Raw genomic sequence first — 27,208 nt, 5'->3', positions numbered from 1 at the left:
ATATATTTTTAAAAGAATTTGTTTATTAAACGTTATTTTTTGAAAGACAATTCAATAAAAAGTGAGATGTTGTTTGTTTTTGATATGACAGAAAACATATTAAAAAAATGCGTGTGTAACACCGTACACATGATAGAAGTGAATCTTCTTAAAAAAAGGTGTGAGTACCAGGTACCTACTCACGAAATTGGATGTGTAAACATATGTTTACGGTTCGGCAAACCATTAGGCGATTGAGTTACATACATAGGTTTGGTTAGAAATCAAACAATAATTTCATTTCATCTTATTAATTTTCTGATATACATATATTTTATTTATTAATTTTCCGGTACACCACCTTATATGAATTCGCGCGTCTAGCATCCATAGGACCGGGTTGTAATGGAAGTAATTGTATGTTTAACAAATAAATGAAAATGTTTATAATGCAATCAATAGATCCTTACGAATTCGCCATTACCAAGGCACTAAGTAACGTACGCACTTTTGTTTGCAAAATGCATTTATTTAAGTTGAAAGAAGACAAATTCCTTTGTTCGGCATTTATTCTTACCCGCTTTCTATCTTCCAAGGCGAATTCATATATTCCTATCACGAATTCATATATTCATGTGGTAGCAAGAGTATAAAAACATAAAATTACCTTATAAATTAAAAGCATAAGTATCACATGTATGTGTAGTCCAATTCACGAAATTATCTAGTTAGTTTCTACACAAACGCATGAAATGATTTCATGAATTGGCCTACGCATAGTGGTAGTAAATGACAGAATGAATTACAACAAACACATCCTTTTGACATAATGCAAACCTAAAACGTTGGTTCAAATCAATCCGCAATCAAGTTGGGCGTTTTGCCCACAAACATTGCAATTTTGCGAGCAGTCTCATTGTAAAATCTCATTTTTACAATTTCATAGTTTCGGCTTACATTTATAAATTTCAACGAAAGCACGTTCCTATTTCGGCTGAGTAATCCATTTTCGGTTATTTAGTGTACAAAATAAACGCAAATTAAATGAGTTTGTACAACATGGCCATAAATGTAGCGATAAGTTGTACAAATTGCCAGAAAATCCAAATTTTTTGATGTTTCATACAACCAAGACATAAATTCATTCAACAGGCCCACAAACGGTGCAATCTAGAGCAAAACAACACCAAACTGAACCAACGGTCGCTGCGTTTATGGCTTTCTTTAAGAAACATCGGGCGAACATGTCAACTGCTCCTGTAACACTACCTTATATAAGTTGGCCTTGCTATCATCCTCACATATGTATGTTCATCAGAGTATACCAACGAAGGACGAGGTAATACAAGGAGATAGCAAGAGCACAAAACTACTCTAAAAAATTACACCCACAATGACAAACATGAACAAACGTACAACAAACACATAATTTTTGACAATCAGTACAGTTCGCATTTATATCAACGAGCAGCTTATTAGATTTGTTTTCGTTTATACTACATATGTGCATATATACATGTACACAAACATATGTACATACATACAAATATATTTAGAGGTTAGGAGAAGAGTTATATTTCTTTATTTAATTATAAGTCTTTGGAATACAATCCTTACAGACTATGTACTTAACTAATTTATAGATTACAAACTAATTTTGTGCATAAATCAAACCACTTATAAGGCAGAATTAAGCATCGAGAAAAAAGCATCACTTTGCATCGAAAAATCCAAGGTGATAGCATCACTTAGTGAATTAAACTCTCGTAAAGCACGATTAACAGGAGCTTTAGAAGCGTATTGAGTTTTCGTATTAACCCCATAGAACGGACACACATTGCGAAGATGCCGTTGAGGAACATTAAACCGAATCCTTTCTAATAAGTATGGACAGTCAATTAGGCCCTTGATAATTTTGAAGGAAAAGGACAAAGAGAGTATAGATCTTCGACTCTCCAAGGATTTGAGACTTATCAGCATAAGACGAGCAGCATAAGGTGGTATGGGCTCCACAAAATTTAACGACCAAAGAGCATACTTAAGAAAGCGTTTTTGTACTCTCTCCAGTCTATTTATAGCTGTCATAGTACTAGGTCGCCAAATAAAGACAGCATATTCTAAGTGAGACCTGACAAAAGAAGTATAGAGAACTTTAAAAGTATATGGGTCACAAAATTTTGCGGTATTGCGCCTAACAAATCCCAGCATTGAATACGATTTAGAGGTTACGTGGCTAATATGACTGTTGAAAGAAAACTTGCTATCAAATATAACCCCAAGGTCCTTAATCTCACTAAGACATTGAAGTTCACAATTTGATATACTGTATTTTGAGCGAAGAATATTAGATGACTTAGAATAGGTCACGTGAAAGCATTTAGATGCATTTAAGGACAGAAGAGACTTATGACACCACAGACGTAACTTGGAAATGTCATCTTGTAATTTCATTGCATCATCAGGCGTCTTAATAATTGAGAACAATTTTAGGTCATCAGCGTACAGGAGACATTTAGCAAATGTAAAGCAATTACTGATGTCATTAATAAAAAGATTAAATAATAATGGACCTAGTATACTCCCCTGTGGTACCCCTGAAGAGGCAATAAAGGGAATAGAGGATACCCCATCCACAGTGACAACACTCCGCCTGCTGGATAAATATGAACTTAACCATAACAGAAAGGAAGAATGAAAACCAAGGCATCCCAGTTTATAAATTAAGACTCGATGAGAGACCCTATCAAAGGCTTTTGAAAAGTCAGTATAGATACAATCAACCTGCGAGCCAGCCGAAAAGGACTCAATGCAATACTCACTGAAGACAGCAAGGTTAGAAATCGTCGACCTCTCCGCAACGAAACCATGCTGATAGGGAGAAATAAGGGACTTAACCGCAAAGCTCAACTTAGCATTGACTGCATGTTCAAAAATTTTGGAGACGGTGGTCAGTTTGGAAATGGGCCTGTAGTTACGCACATCATTTTTGTTGCCACTTTTGAAGACAGGCGTAATAGACGTAACCTTCCAATCGTCAATAAAGATCCCAGACGAGAGTGATTTGTTGAAAATAAGTTGAAGAGGAAAAACCAGGGCTGGACAATTTTTCAATAAGATGGGGGAAAATCCGTCTAAATCTGTTTGAGAAGAAGATTTGAGATCGTTAACAGCTCTAATAATATCCTCGGAAGAAAGATGTAGAGCTCCGAAATTTAAGGCAGAGTTCAGACTGTTCGATAAATCAAGCGGCAGACTACTATCGTCCACAGAAAAATTCGATTTAAAAAAATCGGCAAATAAGTTAGCTGCCTCATCCGGAGTTTTCGCCGAGTAATCATCAAGGAAAACTCCGGTAGGCACACTAGCGGAACTTTTTTTGTCCTTAAGATATTTCCAAAAACTTTTGGGATTCGATTTAATGTTTCCCTCTATTTTGCGCATATACTCGGAATAAAGAGATTTATTCAAAATATTAAAATCCTTTAAGTATAGCTTGTATTTACTGAAGAAGAAGTTATTCTTACTCTTATGAAATTTTTTTAAGAATTTGTTTTTAAGATTCTTGAGTTTATTTAATTCTTTAGTGTACCAAGGTAATTTATAGGCTCTTTTTACCCGCAGGGGGATCCTATTTAAACATTGGGTGTATACGATCGACTTGAAAGCGGAAAAGCTGACAGATGTATCAAGCCCACCAAGTAGCTCCTCCCAATTTATTTCAAGTAAAATATCATTAAGACTTACAAAGTCACACGAAGAATAATTAAAGATTGGTCTACTCACAGTAGTAACCGGAGGAAAATAATAAAATCTAAACTCGACAACAAGTGGTAGATGATGTCTGTCCTTAGAAGTAACTGGATTCAGGCACTCACTAACTTCACAACAAAAATTGTCACTTATAAATATAAGATCCAGAAGCCTATTTAGAGAATTAAAATAATTATTAATTTGAATTAAGTTAAGACTAAGTACATTATCGATGAAATACAATTCTTGACTTGAGTTGACATTATTTGGCGTGAGACCGTAATTATTAGAAATGCTGGTTGACCAATTAATATTAGGTAGGTTAAAATCGCCGAGCACGCAGAGGTGATGCTCCTTAACGTTGTTTAAGACTAATGAAGCAATGTTATCTGCGTGGGCCTTGTATAATTCGAAAGAGCTGCCCGGGGGCACGTACGACGCAAGAAGATACAAAGAGTCTTGCGGTGAGGAACCGTTAACACAAACACAAAGCTGATCCAGTAAAGAATCACCATTCGAAAGTGTGACCAAAGACGCTTGCAGTTGGCAATAAGAACACCACCTCCTCGAAGGCAGCCAGTTTTTTCAGCATCACGATCTTTACGAAATACATTGAACAGATTTGAGTTGAAGAATTCACCGTCAAAAAAATTCTCATTCAACCATGTTTCGACGAAAACAAAGATGTCGTAATTCATTTGCTCACTAAAGTTGTGCACCATTTCAGACTTGGTTCTCATACCAGATAAATTCTGAAAGTAAATTTTCAGCTCTCTATTATTTTTTTTATTTTATATCAAACATATGTACATAAAAACATTGCTGTCCATAAGTACATACATATGCCCATCAGTACATCAACGAAGCCCGTTTACTTCATCATAATATATCCATATAAACATATGTACATACGTATGAATGGATGTAGTTACGCGAAGCACGCTTGCATCATTTATACATATATTGCTTGGTAGCGGCAGAGCTGAAATGCGCAATGAGTTCGTTCATACATACATATATATGTATACATACATACGTGCATTCAAACATACATATGTATATACATATGTAGGTACTCGTACCCGTCATGCGTCGCTTTATTTCTTTTTTCCCCTTCCCTATACTATCTATATCTTCCTTCTCACTCATGTAACGTTTTCAGTTTTAAAAATTTCACTCTCTATTTTTGCGATACCGCCGCCTAAGAAGTTTCACTTCAAAAATTATTTTAAGATTTGAGTTAGAAATCGAAGTGTATAAGTATCTCCACGCAAAGCACACACATGTGCGTGTGCTTTATATTAATAAAAATAAAGTACACACATGTGCCCGTGCTTTTTACCAAACGACACACACATGTGATGTGAGCAAGTTTTTAATTTTTTATATGCACAGCACACGTGTGTGAGCGTAAAATGTTAGGATGTGCTGCGCATGTGTGTGCAAATACGAACCCTGGAAAATAGTCATTCAAAAACTGATAAATCTACAAAACCGTGTTTTCTAGCCTAAAATGACAAGTCGCGACCTCTAATTGATTTTTAAAAAATGTATAAAAATTGGCAATAATATTTCTCATAAAAAGGAAGCCTAATTTCCTTCTTGAAATTACAAAACAAAAAATTCGATGGGCACCCTAATGTACATTAGAGTCGCCCATGTTTCCATACAATTTTTTTTTTTAGTTTTTTGAGGTGCCACCCCTTGAAATGGTTACATATAAGGAGAAAATATTTCTCATTTAATATTGACTCGGGTCACAAACGTCTTGAAATAATGACCCATGCATCGTGGTTCTGTGCGTTATCATCTACTTACTCGTACATGTAAAAAGTCCTAAATATACATATTTTAAAGGAACAAAATCAATTATTTTTTTCCATTTATTTATGAATGATGGTGTGAACAGAAATAATTTTTGTTTTGCATCATGCTGTGTTTTATACAACAGTAACCGTGCAAAGGCCGCTAATATGGTGGCTAGCCAAAGCAGCACTGATGCAAAATGATACCGTCGTTATCTCACCTTCGACACGTTTGTGGCACGGGTTAGACTTGATTAATTTGGTCAACATTTTTAGGAAATTACTTTTTCAATAAAGGGGCCATTTCAAGGGGTAGCACCCGCAAATGTACGATTTTCAAAAAATAAGGGCAACTCTAATGTACATATATAAGAAAGAAGCCGTAAGCAGTTGTATTTTTAAATAGCTATAAATTTTGAAAATCGATTAGAGTTTGGCTGAGACATTCGACTTTGAAAAATATGTTCTGCACTTTTTCCAGTACCAAAATTTAAGTGATATATCACATCATGGGATACATTTTATTGATAGTGTGATGGGGACTTTCTGCATATATATATATTTATATACTAGTGAACAAAATAGCCGGGCAAGACATCATTTAAAGTAAACAAACTAAAATTTTTTGAATATTCTGTAACATTGCTCCAGCATTTTTCAAGATAAACTAACAATTTATACATTGTTGTAAACAGCGAAATGTTTTCTCTTAAATAGTATGTATAAGTATTTTTCATCGGGCAAACAGAAATAAAGTTACGCCAAGTATATGCTTTAACCTATGAAAAACGCGTTTTTTTACCTTAAGCCCAGATTGAGGGTTGAGATGAGGGTGCATTCCAAATTCTGAGTACCTATGTGTATCTATTATTTTTGTTTATTTCACTTCAAATCTCACGAAATCATGGATGCAAAAGAATGGTTGAGACCAGATCAGCTGTTTCAGTGTTTATGACCAATACGTTAAATTGTGTGAATGAATGTGGACAATATTTGTCAATTTACTGATGTTTGCAAATGGGCATATCCTGGGTTACGGACGCGGCATTCGTACGACCTTAGAGTTAAATAAATCATACGAAAACTGAAGTCACTTTTAAAAAAATTTTCCGTTGTGTAGCTTTTATACCGTCCTTTGGTTGACAAAAAAATTAGGTGCGCTTGGAACACTGACGTCGAGAAAATCGAGGGCATAATGGACGCGACAAAAACAGAAGTGATTTCAGAGTACGTGTAAAAATAAGCAAAACTCAGCGAATCCTGTAAGGTTTTCCTTTACAACCAAGCTATTCGTTGTTGATTTAATTTTGAATTAAAATCTGGTAACGGACGCGACTTATCGTACGTGAGACATTTTTCCCCCATATAATATTTTTACTAGTAACACATACTAAATTTAATTTTTTATTTAGTTTTTCCAGTTCTTCTCTCCTCCGTTTCGCGTTTTCAAAACCTCTTTTCGCCATCTTAGTACGAAATTTAAAGTTATAAAGCCGTTTGAATTCATTTACTTGCATTTTCGGTTTACCTTTTTTAGGAAATGCCCAAATGTGTGACAAATCATTTGGATCTTTAGCAATCAAATCGTCTGGTCGCAAAACTAATCATTTGTACATCGCTATCCAAATGCGCAAATGTGGACAAATCTATACTTGGCATTTTGTGTACAAATGTACAAATCGTGTGATCCCTGCTTAAGTAGTTGAAAATAAATTTGAATGATAGCCCAAACACAATGAAAACGACAAGCTACGGACTACAGCTGTCAAATTATTTTTCCACGTATTATGTAGATAATTATTTTGGTGATGACAGGGCTACGCGACGACTGTGGTTATGGCAAGATTAGATTTAATTCTAGTTTTCCAGCGACAGATAAGGTTCTTCCGCTTCTTTTATGTCAAACTCATACAAATTCATGATGTCGCTGCCGCGTTCAAAAAAATCAAGTCGCCATCGACAAATCGTTTAGATAATAAAGATAACAAATTGAAAGCTGTGGCCCGCAGCTCGTCGTTTTCAATGTGTTCAGCTCTTGAGTTGAATATAAGATGTGTTCTGTGTTGCATCTTCCTAACAGATAAAAAAATTGTAAGGGACATTTTGGCGATTTTTAGTTATAGATGCAGTTATATATTTTAAAATAAGCTCTTTTGATGGGTGTTATCAGTTTTTGGTTAATAATGCAGTCATACTAATCAAAACCTTTAAAGTGACGTTGTCCTTTTTTGGATATCTCTTTTAGTTTCCGAAGTATTGAGTAAAAAGTATCTTTAATTTAGTACATATTTGTATCACATATTGTCGTATTTCATAAAAAATGGCTGCAAAATTGTTGACAAATGATGCATACTACAAAATTTTACTAGAGAAAATCCTTCATAAACTCAAAACTAATTGTGAACTAGTAACATTCTTCGAGACTTTGCCTGCCGAAGGTTGTCGTATGTTTCTTTTATCCAGGCGACGTTATGGAGAATAATAAAGTAAGGAAAAAAGGAAAAGCACAAATGAGAATACACCAAACTTACTGCTTGCAGCAACAGCAAATTTTTCTAAACTGGTTGCTTCGGATGACGGTCTACGCAAAACCAAACTAAGCTGTAATCAAAAGCGAATGATTTCACGTCTCTTTTCGCTCTTGCTGTCTGCTTTCGCTGTTATTTTTCTTAAGTCGCTCACGGTGAGCTTGGATAAGGTTTAACCCAAAAGTCCTCGCCCATCCAATTTTTCTCCAAATTCTTATTCTGTCATCATAACCAAATGATTTGAGCTAAAAATTATTAATTTTTTATGGAAGGATTCGAAAGATATCTCGATTATCCTTTTTTAACTAAGTTAAAAATCATCCTACAGTAAAAATGTTGGACGCAAAATCTTTGTCTATCCATCGCAAATAATAGTCATTTAACCTTAGCCCAGAAGTAATTTGCTTGAGCTTTAAAATTTTCAAAAGCACTTTCTGACTGCACTCAGAGCCATTGAGAACCCAACCGGGCCCCGATATACGTTCAATTTTATGAAAGATACTTACATACATACTTATAATAGATATATTTGCACTTATGCTTACTTTGGTAGTAGGATTTGGTAGAATTAACTACATCTAAATATGTTATCAGAAATTGAATCAGCCGAAGAAGCCTGGGCTCGAATCGTCAAATACGATATCGTATTACTCGTCACGTAAAAACTCATTTTTCGGATTATTACATACGTGAACACGTACTCTTTACCCCATTCAGCTTATACGACTGACAGTATCACATAATTTACTTTCGTATGGTTTTCGATCCGTGAAGTGTATTACGATTCGAGCCCAGGGCAGTACAAATTTTGAAGAGAATCGGAGAATGACATCATTTTTTTTTTACGAAATTCTTCCGACTTGTATATATACATAAGTATATATATGTTGTGGCATACTAATTACTACACATATGTGTATAAATACTATATGTATGTAAGTAAGTGTAAAGATGATCTCTTATTTTTTACTTTTTGTAAAAATGACTGCGACTGCAATATGAACAACAAAAACGATTTAAATGCTACTTTGCGGGTATTTTCACAAGCCTACAGCGAATATAATAACGAGGGCCGAAATTTTTAAGCTCTTGCGTGGAATTGCTTATTTTGCTTATTTCAATGTACAAAGTTTATGAAAGGAACTTTTAAGAAAACGATCAAGAAATAAATTCCTACTGTCCAATAAGTTTTGACACCTGATATCTTACAGCCTGCTGTCTCACTGTTTTCTTACGAAATAATAGAACGGGCAGATATTTCTGTTGAAAACAAAGGGTGAATTGTGCTTTTCAAAAAAACTTTAGAAAACGACAGTATGAAAATTTTGCTCAATACATTTTTCTTGAGCGGTTTTTATTCGTCGAACTAAAGAAATGTTTACAAATAATAACATTAAAACAGATTTGGTTTTTATTAACTGGTAACTTCAATTGCATTTCTGTTTGGATACAAATATTTAAAACCAAAGCTGTCTCTCTGCGGGAAGGCATTGGTGTTATTGAAGGGATTAAAAATAATTCATCTCAAATGGAGAATAACGAAAAAAAAACCATTTTTCCGACCTGCACAGATCTCTATTATTTGAAAATATCAAGCAACACTTGATTTTTAACCGACTTCCAAAAAAGGAGGAGGTTATCAGTTCGTCGGAATATTTTCTTTTTTATGTATGTTCGCATAACTTTGGACCACGTCAACCGATTTCGATAATTTTGCATCGGAAAGGTAGTGTCTCAGAGGTGGTCCCATACTAATCTGGTTAAGATCCGATCAGTGGATCATGAGATATATATATATATATTTTTTTTTTTTATGAGAGTTGAGGTCGGTTTTTTTTTTTTGTTAAAAATTACTTGTAATTTTTCAATCCTTGAAGTAAACTGATGGAAGAACAAAACATTAAATCGTACTTAAATTTTTTTTGTTGTTTTTCGAGCATATTTACTAATATTTTAGTGCTTATCTAAGCGCTTAAAAGTGATTTTTTCTTGATTATTTTTTCGGCCCTGATAATAACCACTGCAGTCAGAACGCAAAGTATGGTGACTCATCGCAAAAACTAGCAAAAAATGTGTTTTTGCGGTTTTTGCAAATTTTAAAGCTCAAGCAAATTACTTTGGGATTAGGGTTAAATTAATATTATTTGCGATGGATAGACGAAGACTTTGCGTCCAACATTTTTACTCTAGGATGATTTTTAACTTAGTTAGAGAAGTTATCCTACGACCCTAAAGATAACCCTTCCCTAGAAGATGTTCATTTTTAGCTCAAATCATTTGGTTATGATGACAGAATGATAATTGGGAGAAAAAATTGGATGGGTGAGGACTTGGGTTAAACCTTATCCAAGCTCACCATGCGCAGTTAAGCAATTCCAAATGCATAGAAAATAGTCAACAAATTTCAAACCCTGCTCCACAAAAAAAAAATTCGAACATACTTTGTATGGAAGAAAATGCGGTAAGTCCTAGCTGCTTCAAACTTGCACTTTACTGATTTACTAAATATTAATGGCTTACAAAACTGCATACTCAAAAAAAATGGATTACAAGTTTCTCAACATTTCTTAAACTTCGTCGAATTTTTTTAACTGTTCTACAAAGTTTGAAATTTTGATTTGCATGTTTTTTAGATAGTTAGCTATATTTCATTTTTTAAACAAAGAAAAGTAGCCAAAACGTGCTAAAATATCGTTTCCCTATTTACATTCGTATACGTTTAAGTGGACGGGGCTACGCCCGTTTTCCAAAAGTTTTTAATATTCTTACGTATATTTTCCGCCAATAGATAATTTTCAATATCAGTTTTGGGTGAATAAGCTTTAGTAGTTACTAAAGGTTACCATTTATTTTATTTTTGCCGATTTTGCTAATTTTCAATACGACCTGTCCTTTCATGGTGTGCATAGACATGGCTTAATCTATTTTCTCTTTCTTTTCATTCTGAGCGTTTTGATATATACATATATTTAGACTGCGGATTTTTATGCAGAAAACGAGGCCTAGAAATATGTACCACTTCACTATAAGAAAAATAAATAGATTTTTATACATTTCGTTTATAGTTATGTGGTACATATTTTTAGACTTCCTCTTCTGCATAAACATCCGCAGTCAAATATATATGTACATGTCTATATCTATCTCGATTCCTTTAGGCTGTTACAAACAACCATTGTGTGAATAATATTTTAGCACCCTTGTGCACAATTTCGCTCGGTTATAAAAACGGCGTGCTTTCTAAAGTAAAAATAATAATAATAAAGCACAAATCTACAATCATTTTTTGTATTTTTTTTTTTTTTCTTTACTTAAAATATTAAATCAGTGCAGAGGTTTGGATATTTTTAGTTACAGAATGTTTCAACCTTAGTAAGCAATGTCAACCACCACAATTGACTCAGTCAAATTGACACACCAAAAAAAATTTACGAAAAACTTTGAGAGTAGTATCAATCGACGCGTCTTAACAACGTCTGATGCATTTCACGCAAATAAATGGAGTAAATGAACACAGCTTAACACGTATTTATTTCTTTTTGGACATTTGTGATGTATTAAGTGAAACATTTTTGCAAAATTGTTTATTTAATTGCAATATTCTGGAGTCGAAAATCTTGTTAAGTTAACATAAATAAGATGGAGGAAAACTGGTACTGCCACTCTATTAAAAACAGTTAAGGTGCTGAGCCCCTTTTCTTCGCAAAACAAAACTAGAATTCTACTTAGCGAGGGTTATAATCCCTAAGCGCGGCCGAAGGCCGCCTACGCTGAAAGGTGTTCTCTGCAAAAACTCCACCCTCTTTTCTTCAAAACAGAAAGGGAATTCTACTTTGTGAGGGTTATAATCCCTAAGTGGCGCCGAAAGGTGTTTTCTGCAAAAGGTGTTCAGCCCCTTTTCTTCGCAAAACAGAAAGAGAATTCTACTTAGTGAGGGTTATAATCCCTAACCGCGGCCGGAGGCCGCCTATGCAGAAAGGGGTTCTCAGGAAAATGTGTTCAGCCCCTTTTCTTCGCAAAAGAAAGAGAATCACTAAGTGCGGCCGAAGGCCGCCTGCGCAGAAAGGTGTTCTCTGCAAAAGGTGTTCAGCCCCTTTTCTTCGCAAAACAGAAAGATAATTCTACTTAGTGAGGGTTATAATCCCTAAGCGCGTCCGCAATCCGCCTTCGCAAAAAGGAGTTGAACGCACAAATACTTTATGAATACAAAAACTCAACGCTACATAAAATGAATTTTTTTTAATTTCGGCCACCTGCGCCGAAAGGTGTTTTCTGCAAAAGGTGTTCAGTCCCTTTTCTTCGCAACACTGAAAGAGAATTCTACTTGGCGAGGGGCCGCCCCTTTTCTTCGCAAAACAGAAAGATTATTCTACTTAGTGAGGGTTATAATCCCTAAGCGCGTCCGCAATCCGCCTTCGCAAAAAGGAGTTGAACGCACAAATACTTTATGAATACAAAAGCTCAACCCTACATAAAATGAATTTTTTTTTTTTAATTTCGGCCGCCTACGCAGAAAGGTGTTCTCGGCAAAATGTGTTCAGCCCCTTTTCTTCGAAAAACAGAAAAAGAATCACTAAGTGCGACCGAAGGCCGCCTACGCAGAAAGGTGTTCTCTGCAAAATGTGTTCAGCCCCTTTTCTTCGCAAAACAGAAAGAGAATTCTACTTTGTGACGGTTATAATCCCTAGGTGCGGCCGAAGGCCGCTTACGCAGAAAGGTGTTCTCTGCAAAAGGTGTTCAGCCCCTTTTCTTCGCAAAACAGAAAGAGGATTCTACTTTTGAGGGTTATAATCCCTAAGCGCGGCCGCAGGTCGCCTTCGCGAAAAGGAGTTGAATGCACAAATACTTTATAAATACAAAAACTCAACCCTACATTAAATGAATTTTAAATCTGAACTATTTTTAATAAAGTGGCAGCGCTCGTTTTCCTCCATCTTATTTATATTAATTTCACAAGATTGTTGTACCCAAGTAATGTTGGACCAGCATATGGCTGGAAGATCGATTGCATCGAAGAAACGTAAAACTTATCGAGATCTAGAAACTAGACTAGAAAATGTTGTAGCAAGGTATGATTCTGGGGGTGATCCACTGCAGTATTTGAAAGAAATTGCATATAATCTTTCTTCATAAGTTAATGTGGTTTAGCGTAATAGATGAAGTAAATGCAATGTAATAAAATAAAGTTCAAAGCATATTATTATTCCGTGTTATTATTTAATGGAGTTATTTATGTGTATGATATTTATGAGTGTGAGATTTTTGTTTGTGTTATTCTCGTTTGTGTTATTTTTGTATGTTATTTTTGTTTGTGTTGTGGAGACATGGAACCGATATTTCTATCCTTCTTAAAATGTCGTTATATCTGTGGTCATAAGCAATAATCGCTTAAGTCGAAAAACCTGAATTTGAAAAAAAAAATTTTAAAGATTTGGATTGTAATGTTAACCTTATGGGGAAACCAAAATATTTTCGTCTATAACTTTTTAAATAGCCTAGCTAACGAGATGGGGGTTTCACATATACATGGAATACTAGTTGCAGAAAACGATAGCATATATAACTCGATTCTTTCTTAAGTCAACTGAGGCGGTTATTGCTTATGACCACAGATATACATTCAGGTTTTGCAATTCACTTCCGAGTAAATTTCAATTTGAATTCTAACAGACTGGTTGAAAATAAAATAAAGTGTTGGTTCTAAAGAAAATATCTTGGGACTTAATTTATCGCAGCTAGGGATGACAAAAATAAAAACAAAATAATCGATTAATTAGTCATATGATTAATCACACGCTAAAAAAAAATTAACTACAATTAATTGCAATTATTGAGAAATAGTCGCTTAATCGAATTTTCAAAGGCACTTTTTTACAGTGGGTATTCACAAAAACCGGCCGCTGTGGTGTAGTGGTAAGCAGTGTGCGCTATCACACATGAGCACCTGGGTTCAAGCCCTGGTCAAAGCAACATCCCAAAAAATATAGAAAAAGGTTTTTCCTTAACAGCGGTCGTCCCTCGGCAGGCAATGGCAAACCTCCGAGTGTATTTCTGCCATGAAAAACAGCTTCTCATAAAAATACAATCGCCGTTCGGAGTCGGCGTAAAACTGTAGGTCCCTCCGCTTTGTGTGACAACGTCAAGGCGCACGCCACAAGTCGGAGGAGAAGCTCGGCCAAACACTAACATATGTGTAAGCGCCAACCTGTTATTATTATAATTCACAAAAACACTTTACGATAAAAAATTTCTATTTCTCTGTTATTTAGCCTTAAATAAAATAAAACAAGCGGCGATAATTATTTATTATTTAAAGAAGTTTGCAAAAACAGAAGTTTTGATCAGGGCTGCAAACCGTTCCAAAAAACGGTGCGGTTCGGTTCAGTGGTTCAAACCACTTAGAAAATGCTTGTACCGGTTCAAGAACCGGTTGTTGATTATTCCACGGATCGGTTCGGTCCCAATGGTTAAATTTTTTGATGCCAAGGGATTTAAATATGACAAATCTATGTATAGAAAAATAAAAGGCTTTGATAGGGAGATCAAATTCAAATATCCACACGTACAGTGGTAGAAAAATAAGTAAGGACGCGACATTTAACAATTTTAGCTATTTTTGTTTATTTATTTAATAACTATTTTTTTAAATTTAGTTCATCTTCTAACACAAATCGAATGGATCCAAGTTTAAAATTCTGTGCCAAATTGCAAACTTTTTAATAATAATTACTTGAATAAGGGTTTAAGTTTTATGTTGATTTTCGGTAATTTTTTCACGGAGTTTCTTCCATGCATGTACGTCCGACAAATATTTTATGACAAAATACCCTCAACAAAAAAAAATTATTTAAAACCACCGCGTTCGAGGCGAAATTAGAAAAATTGTAACAATTTGTTAAGGTTTGGACAAGTCGTGAGTCAAGTCGAGTAGACAAAAACAACACACTCAGAATTTTGAATTGACACTCAATATCTTGGCTTAACCCATGTACGCCCAAACAAAAACGGTTGGAATTTTATTATATCTACTTTTATTTATGTGATCATAAAAGCCATTTTAAACAAACTGAGGAATTAAAATTAATGAAAAAATCTTAAAAGTTAACTTTTGGGAGTGTACTTTTTTAGTACAACGGGCACTTAGGCGTGTTAATTTTTAAAACATTAATTGACAAGGCATAACGTTTTTTCTGCATCCTGTACACTGCCATATTATAACCTCATGACACAAAACACTGCTTAGCTGCTTGAGAAACTTGCTTGGGTTATGTCCGTTATGCCTTGGGTTTGGATATGCTACGAAAGAACCGGATGGTTGGCTTTTTTCGAACAATGGGTCTTCTAACAGCTAATTGGTCGAAAAGAATCTTCGCTCGACAAAACATGTCGACTCCACCGGTTATATATACTCATATCAAGCATGTACGTGGAGATTCATTACCCACCACCATTTCTTGCTACGAATATAAACACCTCACATTTTTGATAACAGCGATTTGACAACTCTATATCCAAGATGATCCTATGAGCTTCCAATGATTTTTCCACAATATATGTCAAAGACTTAGTAATAACCTTCAGAACTTGCTATCACCCAGTTTTAGTAGCAAAATGTAATCGAAATGTCGTTAAGAAATAAATATATATACAATAATAATAATAATAGATTGGCGCTTACACATATGTTAGTGTTTGGACGAGCTTCTCCTCCGATTTGTGGCGTGCGCCTTGATGTCACACAAAGGGAGGGGCCTGGAGTTTTACGCCGACTCCGAACAGCGATTGTATTTTTATGAGAAGCTGGTTTTCATGGCAGAAATACACTCGGAAGTTTGCCATTGCCTGCCGAGGGGCGACCGCTGTTAAGGAAACCCCTTCTTCTAAATTTTTTGCGATGTTGCTTTGATGAAAACTTAAAGCCAGGCCCTGCGGAGTAGAAGCGCGCAGTGCTTACCACTACACCTCAGCGGCCGTACCAGTACATACCCAGCAAAAAATCGGTAATCGCTTTTAGTGGTAACGTGTTCTAGAAGGCATAGCGGTATAATGCCTTCAAATTTTTTCGCTTCTGTTAGGCATTGCCGGTAACGCAAAGTAGAATGTCCTACAATAATTTATTTATTTCGCTTCTTTGTTTCATTTCAGGAAATGCAAAGTGGAATGTCCTATAATATTTCATTTTTAATTCGCTTCTTTGCTTCATTTCGGGGAATGCAAATTAGAATGTCCTTCAATATTTTATTTGTTTCGCTTCTTTGCTTCATTTCAGGGAATGCAAGGTAGAATGTCCTACAATATTTTATTTATTTCGCTTCTTTGCTTCATTTCAGGGAATGCAAAGTAGAATGTCCTACAATATTTTTTTTTATTTCGCTTCATTGCTTCATTTTGGAGAATGCAAAGTAGAATGCTACATCGTAGTCTGCTGAAAAATAGAATGAGTATCCAAAAATTCTTTTTCTACCGTTACTTTCTGTGGAAATTTGTCTCGCATAAAAATCATGTTTCGGTTTGTTCAATTTGCAACGAAGTTGAAGCAGTGATCGCACTTAAAAATAAATTTGTGTGGTAGAATCTGGAAAAAAATGTGGTAGATTTCAAAAAAATGTGGTAGATCTCAGGTTTTGGAACAAAATTTGCACAAAAATTAAAAATATTCTGCAAGGTATCGCCTAAATTGCAAACGTTTTAATTAGAATCTAAAAAAAATTAATTATAGTATAATAAAGTGCAAGATTGAAGTTGCAAAAATTTCGTAGAGTTTTGGCAATTTTTTTCCTTAACAGTGTAAAGCTTCCTTCCATATCAAGATATTTTTCGAACATATTTCGAAAGATTTCTGCAACCTTGCGGAGTGCCGCCAGCTTTCCTTTTTATCACATAACGATGTAGCGAACAAATGTGGCACGTTCCAGAAAACGCTACTTGGGATCTGTCGATTTTGAAAATTCTCAAGTAAAAGTAACGAACGCTTAAGAAACTTTAGATGCACTGAAATTTGCTAATACTTTCACAAAAATCGCTGTTTTTTACCATTTTCGCTATTAATTCTTTTTATAAATCATATATTTTGCAATTTAAGCCAATAAAACCACATTTCCTGTCAAAAAATTGAATATTGAGAAAATGTACTATTTTACACTTTATTTTATACTCACATTTTGCCTGTTGTTAGTGTTTAGTGTTGGACAATTTTTGCTCTTAGAATTAACTAAACTACTCATAAACGTGAATATGTGGTAGATTTCAGACTTTGTGTGGTAGATGTGGTAGATGCTCAAAAAGTGGCAGATCTACCACAATGTGGTAGAAGTCCGATCACTGAGTTGAAGTCAGTCGATGAAGTGAAGTACAAGAGTGAGGAAGTACAATTTTAAGCTTAATTAAATATGATTGTATGTATGTACAAACCGATTTTTAAGTAAAATCTAAATACCTAAATACATACATATGTATGTATAAAAACTGATTTATACAAATTTTAATTAATTTTAATCTTTTAAGGCATTTTCTGATTTCAATTCAATATAAATAAGTATGTACTTATCTAGGCATTCTACATTAGTTTGTCTGTAAGGCATTCTTTGTTCGCTTCTCTGGATTCTGTTTATCCATGCGTTCTCCCTTCGTTTGAAGGTAATGCTGCGGGTAAGGGCTTACCGCCAATGACATGCCCATGTTAAAAGAAAGCCCTCTTGAAGCGAAAGGGTAAGCGATTCCCATCGCCTAGCTCGTTTCCACTTTCGTTTCTGTGGTAATCGCGTTTTTCGCTGGGTATATATACAGTTCTAGAAAATTACTTCAGAAACTACATGACGCTTTTGACAAAAACTTTGAATCATCATGTCACACAGAGGCCAGATTTTAAACATTTTATCGTTATACGTAATTGCAAGACCATTTTCAACTACAATAAAGGTTCTCTTTTCCACTAACTCACGTTTTTCTCTTACAATAAAGTATTACTAACATAAATCCCCACAAATAATTCCGTATCCTTCCTCAAATACCTCTAGAGATATTCTGTACGATAGTTCCACTTGTATGATCTATATATCCCTGCAGAAATATGCACTATATAAGTTTCAGTATGTAAAGGAGGACCACGACCCCGTTTCCAATAACCGCCACTTTTCTACTGAGTATAGGATTGATTTCATATACTATCTCCATACCAACTTCTAATATTCTACTGCAGACTTCTCTTCATATGCAGTATGAAAAATTCAGTTTGAATGGGAGGTGCCACACCCCCATGGCATATCCAAATTATTTTTAGTCTATAACCATGCTTGAAAATTCGGAAATAGATTTTCAAGCTTTTCGAAGAGAAAAAAACGACTTTCAAGAAAACTGTATATATGTATTAGTATACATATATGTGCTCGTAGTACTATAAAAACGACAGCTACCGAAATAGCTGTATAAATCCATTAAACAACAAACCGTTATACTCACTGTTAATAATTTGATTAATTTACTTTTTTTCCACTTTATAATATCGGATATTTTAAAGCAAAGTGCAATAATTCAAGAAAACATCCCAGCTTTTCATGTGGACCACTTCTAATGTGAAAAGTCGATTTGCAATTGTCCAAATCCGGTATCCCCAGTTATACCTAGTTATCTTTTATTCTATCTGAAGTGAAATTAATACCAGTTGGTGCAAACTTAATAAAGCAATTTCGTTTAATAATAATAGTAAAAGCTTAAAAGTTAACTTTTGGGAGTGTACTTTTTTTAGTAAAGCGGGCACTTATGCGTGTTAATTTTTAAAACATTGGGCCGTATGAATAAAAATAAGCAATTGCTTTTTCTTAAAATTTCAGATCTTTTACTCAATTTATTCAAACAAAATTGAAGTAAAAGGTATGAAATTTTAAGAAAAAGCAATTGCTTGGTTTTTATTCATACGGCCCATTACTTGACAAGGCATAACGTTTTGTTTAATTTACTCTCTTTCCACTTTATAATATCGGATATTTTAAAGCAATTTGCAATAATTCAAGAAAACATCCCAGCTTTTCATGTGGACCACTTCTAATGTGAAAAGTCGATTTGTAATTGTCCAAATCCGGTATCCCCAGTTAGACCTATTTATCTTTTATTCTATCTGAAGTGAAATTAATACCAGTAGGAGCAAACTTATTAAAGCAATTTCGTTTTAATAATAATAGTATACTTTTAAACGTGGGTTGAATTGGTGTCGTTTATATAGTACAGAGAGCGCAAATGGGTTAATGTTGAAACCCTCATTTTTGGTAGGTTGGAGCTTATACTAGGCCTTAACCTCATATGTACAGGTATACCTATGGTCAAAATAATATATTTGTGATATTTGACTCTTTTTCTTTTGTTGGTTTAATGTTCATTGTTTTATAATAAAAGTATAGGATCGTTATATAACAACAACCATACAAATCCAAATTTCAATCTTTGTACGAAAATTAGAAAAAATCTACAAACTTCAAAAAAATGTCATTATAGTTTAAAACTTTTTAATCACAACTAAACAAAATCTGAGGATGCAGTTTTATAGCTCATTCAACTTTAATGTATGTAATACGATAAGTGCAAGTTTGACATTTTTTATATGGACGAAATATAACCCACGGAGATGCCATTAAACTCAAAAATGTTTGCAGTTTTACCATAACGTTTCATTTTTAGATAAAGTTGTGTATTACAAAACTTACAAACTTTTTTAGTGGTTTTTGAACCGAACCGAACTATTTTTTTGTAGGTTTTCAAGTGCGGGATTCGAGCACTTATCCTCTGCTTCTAAGAAGACTCGAAATTTGACGATTTGCCAATTTGCGTATCAATCTAAGTGCATTCGCAAGGTATCGTAATTGAAAAAGCATTCTCGTACATTCGATAGTTTGGCATGGTAGCGACGATATATGTTGTATTGTTTTGTATTGAGTCGTGATGTGTTGTATTGTGTTTCGTTTTGTTGTATTGTTTTGTACTGTATTTTGTTGTGTTGTTTTGTAATGTGTTGTATTGTTTTGTGTATGTTATACTCTGTTATGTTATTCAACGCATTTCAGCTCAATTGACTTCAACTAAATCAATTAAAATCAACTCGGCTCAGCTCAGCCCACCTCAACTCCCCTTAATTTTAGAGGTTGAATTTCAACCTCTGAGCGAATACTAGTATGTATAACTTGTCGAAAATCGCTATGTATAAATAACTTAAAAATATACTTAAACGGATTCGGAAAGATGTTCCAGAGGATCGTATGCTCTTGTGGGAGATGAGTAACGAGCAATGCTGAATTTTATATCCTGCTATCCTTGGAAAGACTTTGAATTTGGACACTTATGTACTCAGCTTCGCCGAGAGAGCATATGTAAGTCTCTAGAACGCATTTATGCTTTCTTTCGCTTATGTTTGAAAATTACATAAAACTTTGTAGAAAAATTTTAGTTGAAAACAAATAGAGATGCATCAGAATTTGTCATCTTATCTTTAACAAATATCTTTGACATTATATCACTAACTATTAATAAGTTAGGCGAAAATCATATTTGATTACTAGGTGATTTTAATCTCTGTAATCTTAATTGGTCTCATAGTTATTGCAACTCCGGTCTTACTCCTACTAATGTTTGTTCTAGGTTTGAATCATATTTTATTGGTATACTTTAAGTTTGAATCTACTTCAAGTTAATAACTTCAAAAATAAGCTCGATAGAATCTTGGATCTAATTTTGTCAGTGATACTATTAACTTTAGTGTGACTGAGTGTTTATCCCCAGTCTCGTCTCCTGATATGCATCATGTTCCTCTGGTTCTTAAGTTTGACTTTTACGAATTTGCCTCTATATATTCCATTGATAAAATCGCCTTCAGTTACAAACTATGTATTTTTTCAAGACTATAGTTTATTCGCAGAATACAGTTGGGATTTCAAAAATGTTCAAGAAAGTATTTGAGAAGGTCAGGCGCAATGTGTAAATCAAATTTGGTATAGATTGATGAAGTGGTTTTCGAGATACAAATATTTGACATAAGGGGGCGGGCCACGCCCGGTTTCCAAAAAAATTAACGGAAAATTAATTTTTGCTTAAGATCCATTGAAGATATAATTTTTTAGTATATATTTAAAAATACGTTAACCGCACTGGCCAAAGATCTGAAAATCCTTTACATACACACACATATATTCATGGCCGTATTTTAGACAAAAGTTATTTTATATATTTAGCATTTTCAACGAACTTTATGAAGAATGTTGTCTAACGATCACTTTTAATTCCAACCTTTTATGTTTAAGTCTGTCAGTGTGCTGTCAAAAAAAATAGAAATTTGTTGCCATTCAGACCTATTTAGACAACATTTGTTATATTTTCAATATTTTGAAAGGCCCACAGCTGCAAAAGGTCTTAATTTATTCCTTAATGTGTAATTAATATGTATATAAACAAATGAGAACAATTTAGTAATCGCTGAAAGTGCAAAATGAAAAAGAACTTAAGATATTACCTTTTTGATAATTACGAGTGAATGATTTCAAATTGTTACCATTTATTTCCAATGAGCAGCACATCTTTTTCTCAACACCTAAAATGCATTAATCAAAAAACGCACAAACGGTTGACGTGTCACTTTGGGTACCGTTTGTGCGTTTTTTGTGTATAACTTTTTCAGCGCAAAACGGAGACATTCAAAAATCATGGCAAATAGTAAATGTAATATTGGAAAATTGAATTGAATTGTAATATTGAAAGTGACACGTCAAAATTGTTATTTTAATTACTTTGATTGTTTATAAAAATTAAAATGACTTTAATAAAATAAAAGAAATTAAATAAGTTACAAGTACTCGTCACATTTGTTATCAAAATGGCCCAAGTTTTTTATGAAAAGTAAAATTACATTAATAAAATTAATATGAAGGTGTTACTCACCTCAAAAACACACGGCTCCGAAGATTTACCCATGTGCTGACGATCTGAAGGGTTTTTCAATTGTTAAGAACACAACTGATATAACAAAACTTCAATATGAACTTGATGATGTATATTTGTGGTGCTTAAGAACTCGCCTATCCCTTAATGTGAAAAAATGTTTTCATGCCACCTTCTAGAAAACGCTGTTTTCCCAAGAGCGCCGGACAATCAATTACACCTTGTATTATGCAAAAAACGAAAGTTAATGAGAGGATAGATCTTTTTTTATCTAGTGCTTTTAAGTTTAACAGTAATAAACGACAGAGGATCAGCGAAATGCAATGAACGTAAAGCAAATTTGAGAAAGACCTTTTGGCTCTTATCTCTAATCCTCCGCGGAATATTAAAATGAATTTTTCCCAAGAGCGCCGGACAATCAATTACTCGCTCTAATCTCGCTCGAAGAATTCGGTGCTGCTCCGCCGCACAAAACCAACCAAGTAATTATATAATGCCATTCGATTTACACTTTTACGCAGTAGGCGTTTACCACACTTATGTCTCTCCCATTTGCGCGAGTTCGAAGCTTCCATACTCGTTTTAATTACTAAATTTTTCTCATGGTGATGGAAAATACATAATGTTGCAAAATTCGCAATAATTCGCACACAAGAACCAACCGTATTTCAAATGGTACCCTCCAGTCGGTTCAAGAAATTAAGGATCTTGGTGTCACCTTTGATTCTAAATTTTTGTTCAACGCTCATATTAATTTTATTATTTCCAAATTGTTTGCTAAGCTTGATTTTGTGCGGCGGAGCAGCACCGAATTCTCCGATCCATACACTTTAAAACTATTATATGTCGCCTGCAATCATCTGGCGTCCTTTCCATCAATTCCATATAGATAGATTAGAGCGAGATTAGAGAGAGTAATTGATTGTCCGGCGCTCTTGGGAAAAATTAATTTTAACATTCCGCGGAGGAACCTGCGTTTTTCCTTGCCTTTATATGCTGCAGAACAAATTATGTCCGTAACTCGCCTATTGAGCGTGCTATTAATGAATTTAATCAGATCTCAAATTCTATCGAACTAGATTTATTTCCTAAATCAGTTTTTAAGAATATTTTAAATTCTATGCCTTACCTTAAGAATTAGTGTTAAATAGTCTGTAAGAAATTTTTGTTTCGTAGGCTAAAAACGTATTAAATAAATAAATAAATAAATCTTGTTCTATAGCTGCGGAGCTTTTACCAAATTAATTAATTCATTAACTATTAATTAATAAAGGCCAGACTTGTTGCTATAGATCAAAGAGTACCTAGTAATTATATAATGGCGTTCGATTTAGACTTTTACGCAGTAGGCGTTTACCACTCTTATGTATCTCCCGTTTGTGCGAGTTCGAAGCTTCCATACTCGTTTTAGTAAGTACATTTTTCTCATGGTGATGGAAAATACATAATGTTGCAATATTCGCAATAATTCGCACACAAGAACCAATCTGAAAAATGGATAGTATATCGGAAATCAGCATCTTGAATATATCCCAAAACGATCCGTAAATAATTTTGTACACCTAGCTTATTCTACAGGACACGCTGTGCGCAGGTTCGAGACCTCATACAAAATCGGTTACTGGAGCCGACCTCCTACATTACGAAAAATTGTGGAAAAAATCTGCTATTCGAAATACAATATTGCACCGATAGAAAGAAAGTCATAAAATATTTAAATTTAGAGAGATTGTTAGCGGTTCGCGGTTCACGGCTCTCTCTATGGAAGGGTGTTATTTCGTCGATAATAAAAAAGACCATTACTATGTGTTATTGGACTTCGCAAAAAAATTTAATAATTCAGGTTTTATTTGCTTTGGAAAGTGCTGTATATTTATTTTGTGTATTATACTTATTAATTCCATTACATATCGTTGCTTTTTTTTATGTTCATTGTAGCAAGCATATTATGCCGCAACCGTTATTCGACAAATGCAGCGCATGGCGTTAAGTAGTAACAGTAATAGTACAGGTGGCAGTGGAGATAGAAGTAAAATTAATCTGCTATCAAAGGAAAGTACACAAGTAGACAGCAACAGTTGTGTAGAATCTGAAGTAGCTGAAAGCTCTGCCAGTCATCATGGCGAGGAAGGAAGTTGTACTGATAATACTACCGCTACCAACATAAGCTGCGGTGCTAAATCAACGACGTCAGCTGATAACAAACCAGCAACTGTCATAGCAGGTGGGGATAACCAACCGACCAACAGTAGTAAAAGCAACTCACCTGCTTGTGTGAATGGTAGTGAACAAAACAAGTAAGCATATTCATATAAGATGCGAAAAAATACAATCAGTCAAAATGGACTAGAAATTGTTTATAAATATGTATATGGGACGTTCCACGTCAAGCGAAACAGGGCTCTTCCCAGAATTCACGTTAATTTATTTTAATGATCGTGGGCTTAAAATTTTTGTTATTGATCGTCCTTGATGGGTCAATATGATCTTTTCGAAATCTTCAAAATGTCGGCTCAACATGACAGCGGGAAGCCTGAGAAAAATCGAGTTCTTGAATTAAAACACCTGTTAAACGAAAAATTCAAGACCGAATCATCTGGTTTTGCGCTAAAATTTTTGGTAATTGACGTTCCAAACTGGTCAGATAGGTTGGCTAAATTCAACATGGAGGAGGTCTCTGATTAAGAACCTATAATATTTTTTTTAATTCAAAATTGCAGATCCAATAAGGCGGACAACTTTTCGAAAAAAATTTTGGTTTTCCTGACATTTTTCATTTAGGGGATTCACTGATTACGAATTTATAAAAATGTCGCGAAAATCGAACCGTTATATTGGATCCGCCATTTAGAACTTTTAAAAGATGCATGTCCAAAACGTTACAAGAATCAAACAATTTTTAAAAATATGCCCGCCATATGGGATCCGCCATTAAAAAAAAATATATGTTTACAGATTCGCAATCAGCGACCCGAAAGACTCCTATATTCCAAGTTTCATAAAAGTTAAACATGTTGAATATAGCCAACCTATCATATCAGTTTCTTGGGAACGTCCATTACCGAAAATTTTAGAACAAAAAGAGATAAATCGGTAGTCAATTTTTTATTTAACAGGTGTGTTAATTCAAGATCTCTATTTTTCTCAGGTTTCCACCCGCCGAAAAGTTTACATTTTCCCACAAAGGGCGATCAGTAGCGAACATTTTGAGTCCAGGGGTGCTACTCTGTAATGCGATGTGAAAGAGAAATGATCATTAAAATCCATCAAGGTGAGATTTGGACTGAGCCTTGTTCCGGTTGACGTGGAACATCCCATATGTATACGAATATATATATAAATACTTTTCTATATTTTTTCTGACAACAGCTACTATAGTTAGACATATTTTTGCGAATTTCTTTTACATACATATTTATTTTAAGCCAGATGAAGTGAACCTCGGTACTTCCATATTGAATCATAAAGAAGAGACTTTTACTTTCCATATTTTGTTTTGTATTACTTTTAAAACTGCGGAAGAACAAATTGTTTATTAAGAATCATTTCAATATTTATAAAAAAAAGAATTACGCGTTATAGAAAGATTTTCAAAATAAATTCATCCTTAAGCGTGTTCATAAAAATATTGTGGAGAAAAGATGGGATCTAACAGTAAAAACCAAGACACAAATTTTAGTTGTTTATAAAAACCCGCTGATACCACTTATGCTATAATGCTGTTTTAAAATTTATTACATAAATGAATCTCAAATATGAAAATAAAACAAATACAAAATAGGCTTCTTCTAATTGTAATTGAAAGTTTTTCTTAAATTTTCAACTTTTATACAAGCTTTTTCTTAAATATACATAATTTAATGTTTTTAAGTATTATAACGCATTTTTGAAACAAGAAAAGAATGTAAAAGGCACAAAAAAGCTTATCGAATGTATCTATAATTTGACGTATATATGGAAGCGTCTAACTTTTAGTATAAATTACGCAGAGGGCTCTATGTGAGGTTACTGATGTCTCTTAAAGGTTACAATTCAATTAAGCAGTCCTTCCATATGAATTTTGAAATATAATTTGAAAATCGCGGCTATGTTACATCGTTTAATTATCAGAACAAGTCAGAACTTTTTAAATAATTACACTCGCTTCAAACCTATTAGAGTATTATTTACGTATTTGTGCGTTTTTTCATGGTGTGTGCCTTCAGGTCTTTCTCGGCGCCGAACAGCAGATAAGAATCGTTTTTTATGTCAGAACCCTAATTGTCTGTCGAAGGACAGCAGCTATAAAAAAGAATGTTGTTTTATAACTTCATGTATCAGGTGCAAGATATAAACCGACATCGGCCGGTTTGTATTTTTATCAGCGAAGTATCGATCTTTTCGCCACCAAATTCCTCTCTTCGACAGAAAGATTCGGCCTCGCAAACCCTTGAACCTCAATAGTGGCTCACCTTCACTTCATCTTTTCAATAACTACCGCCGAAGTCATCGCAAACGTTTGCCTTCTTGAAACTGCACTACAGCCGGTTCCCTCGGTGCCCCGCACCATAACCAGTGCCATGGATACCTAACACCTTTGATACCAAATCCGATGTTCCTACGCCGAACGTTGTTGTTGGTGTTATTGCTGCGGAATTACTAAGTTTCGTCTAAGTCGGTTTGTACATCAATCGTCGTCAAGCTCAAATAATAGTAGGTCCAGGAAATGAGCCGTTTCGAGGGTGTTTGACCAGAGGTGTTAGCTTGAGTTGGCATGTGAAGAGATGGTTGGTGTCATGTAGGGAATCTCCACATGCAGGACACTCATTAGGAATATCGGGGTCGAGTCTGGATAAGTAGCTGTTGAGACGGCTACAGTATCTAGAACTTAAATGGGCCATAGTGATGTGGCAGTCGAAGCTCTGTGTCTGGATCAGGTGCAGATTGGACTCCTATTACGTCCTTCATTGATCGAGTGTCGTAAAAATGTTGACGGACACTACGAATGCCGTTGATCACTTTTCTGTACATCGTAGGGTCCAGTGGTTGGTTTATGGAGGTCTGGACCGCATCCTTACATTCGAAAAGATGCCCTTTGACGTGCCTAGGTGGAGGGTGTGACGCGTTTTAGTAGTTATGTAGCTTCGTGCACTGCGTCATGAAAACCCCAGGCGACCACACGGGTGCTGCATAGTTTAGAACCGGTCGGCCAAATGCCTTGAATGTTGCCAACGTTCTTTGTCTTTGCTC

The 27,208-nt window shown here is 34.6% G+C and overlaps 1 protein-coding gene across 1 annotated transcript in view; it reads left to right on the top strand.

Moving 5' to 3' along the window:
* The window catches only part of LOC118751383, a 47,640-nt gene extending 21,866 nt beyond the window's left edge, over positions 1-25,774 (top strand). Inside the window, exon 2 of the mRNA XM_036486205.1 lies at positions 23,918-25,774. Within this exon, the coding sequence (XP_036342098.1) occupies positions 23,951-24,280 (330 nt within the window). The 5' untranslated portion in view covers positions 23,918-23,950 and the 3' untranslated portion in view covers positions 24,281-25,774. The remainder of the gene's footprint in view (positions 1-23,917) is intronic.
* Positions 25,775-27,208: the final 1,434 nt, after the last annotated feature.

The sequence above is a fragment of the Rhagoletis pomonella genome, unplaced genomic scaffold, assembly GCF_013731165.1.
Source record: "Rhagoletis pomonella isolate Grant_MI unplaced genomic scaffold, Rhpom_1.0 Rhpom_scaffold_00665, whole genome shotgun sequence".
Classification (NCBI taxonomy): domain Eukaryota; kingdom Metazoa; phylum Arthropoda; class Insecta; order Diptera; family Tephritidae; genus Rhagoletis; species Rhagoletis pomonella.
This window is presented reverse-complemented; position numbering and strand designations above follow the sequence as displayed.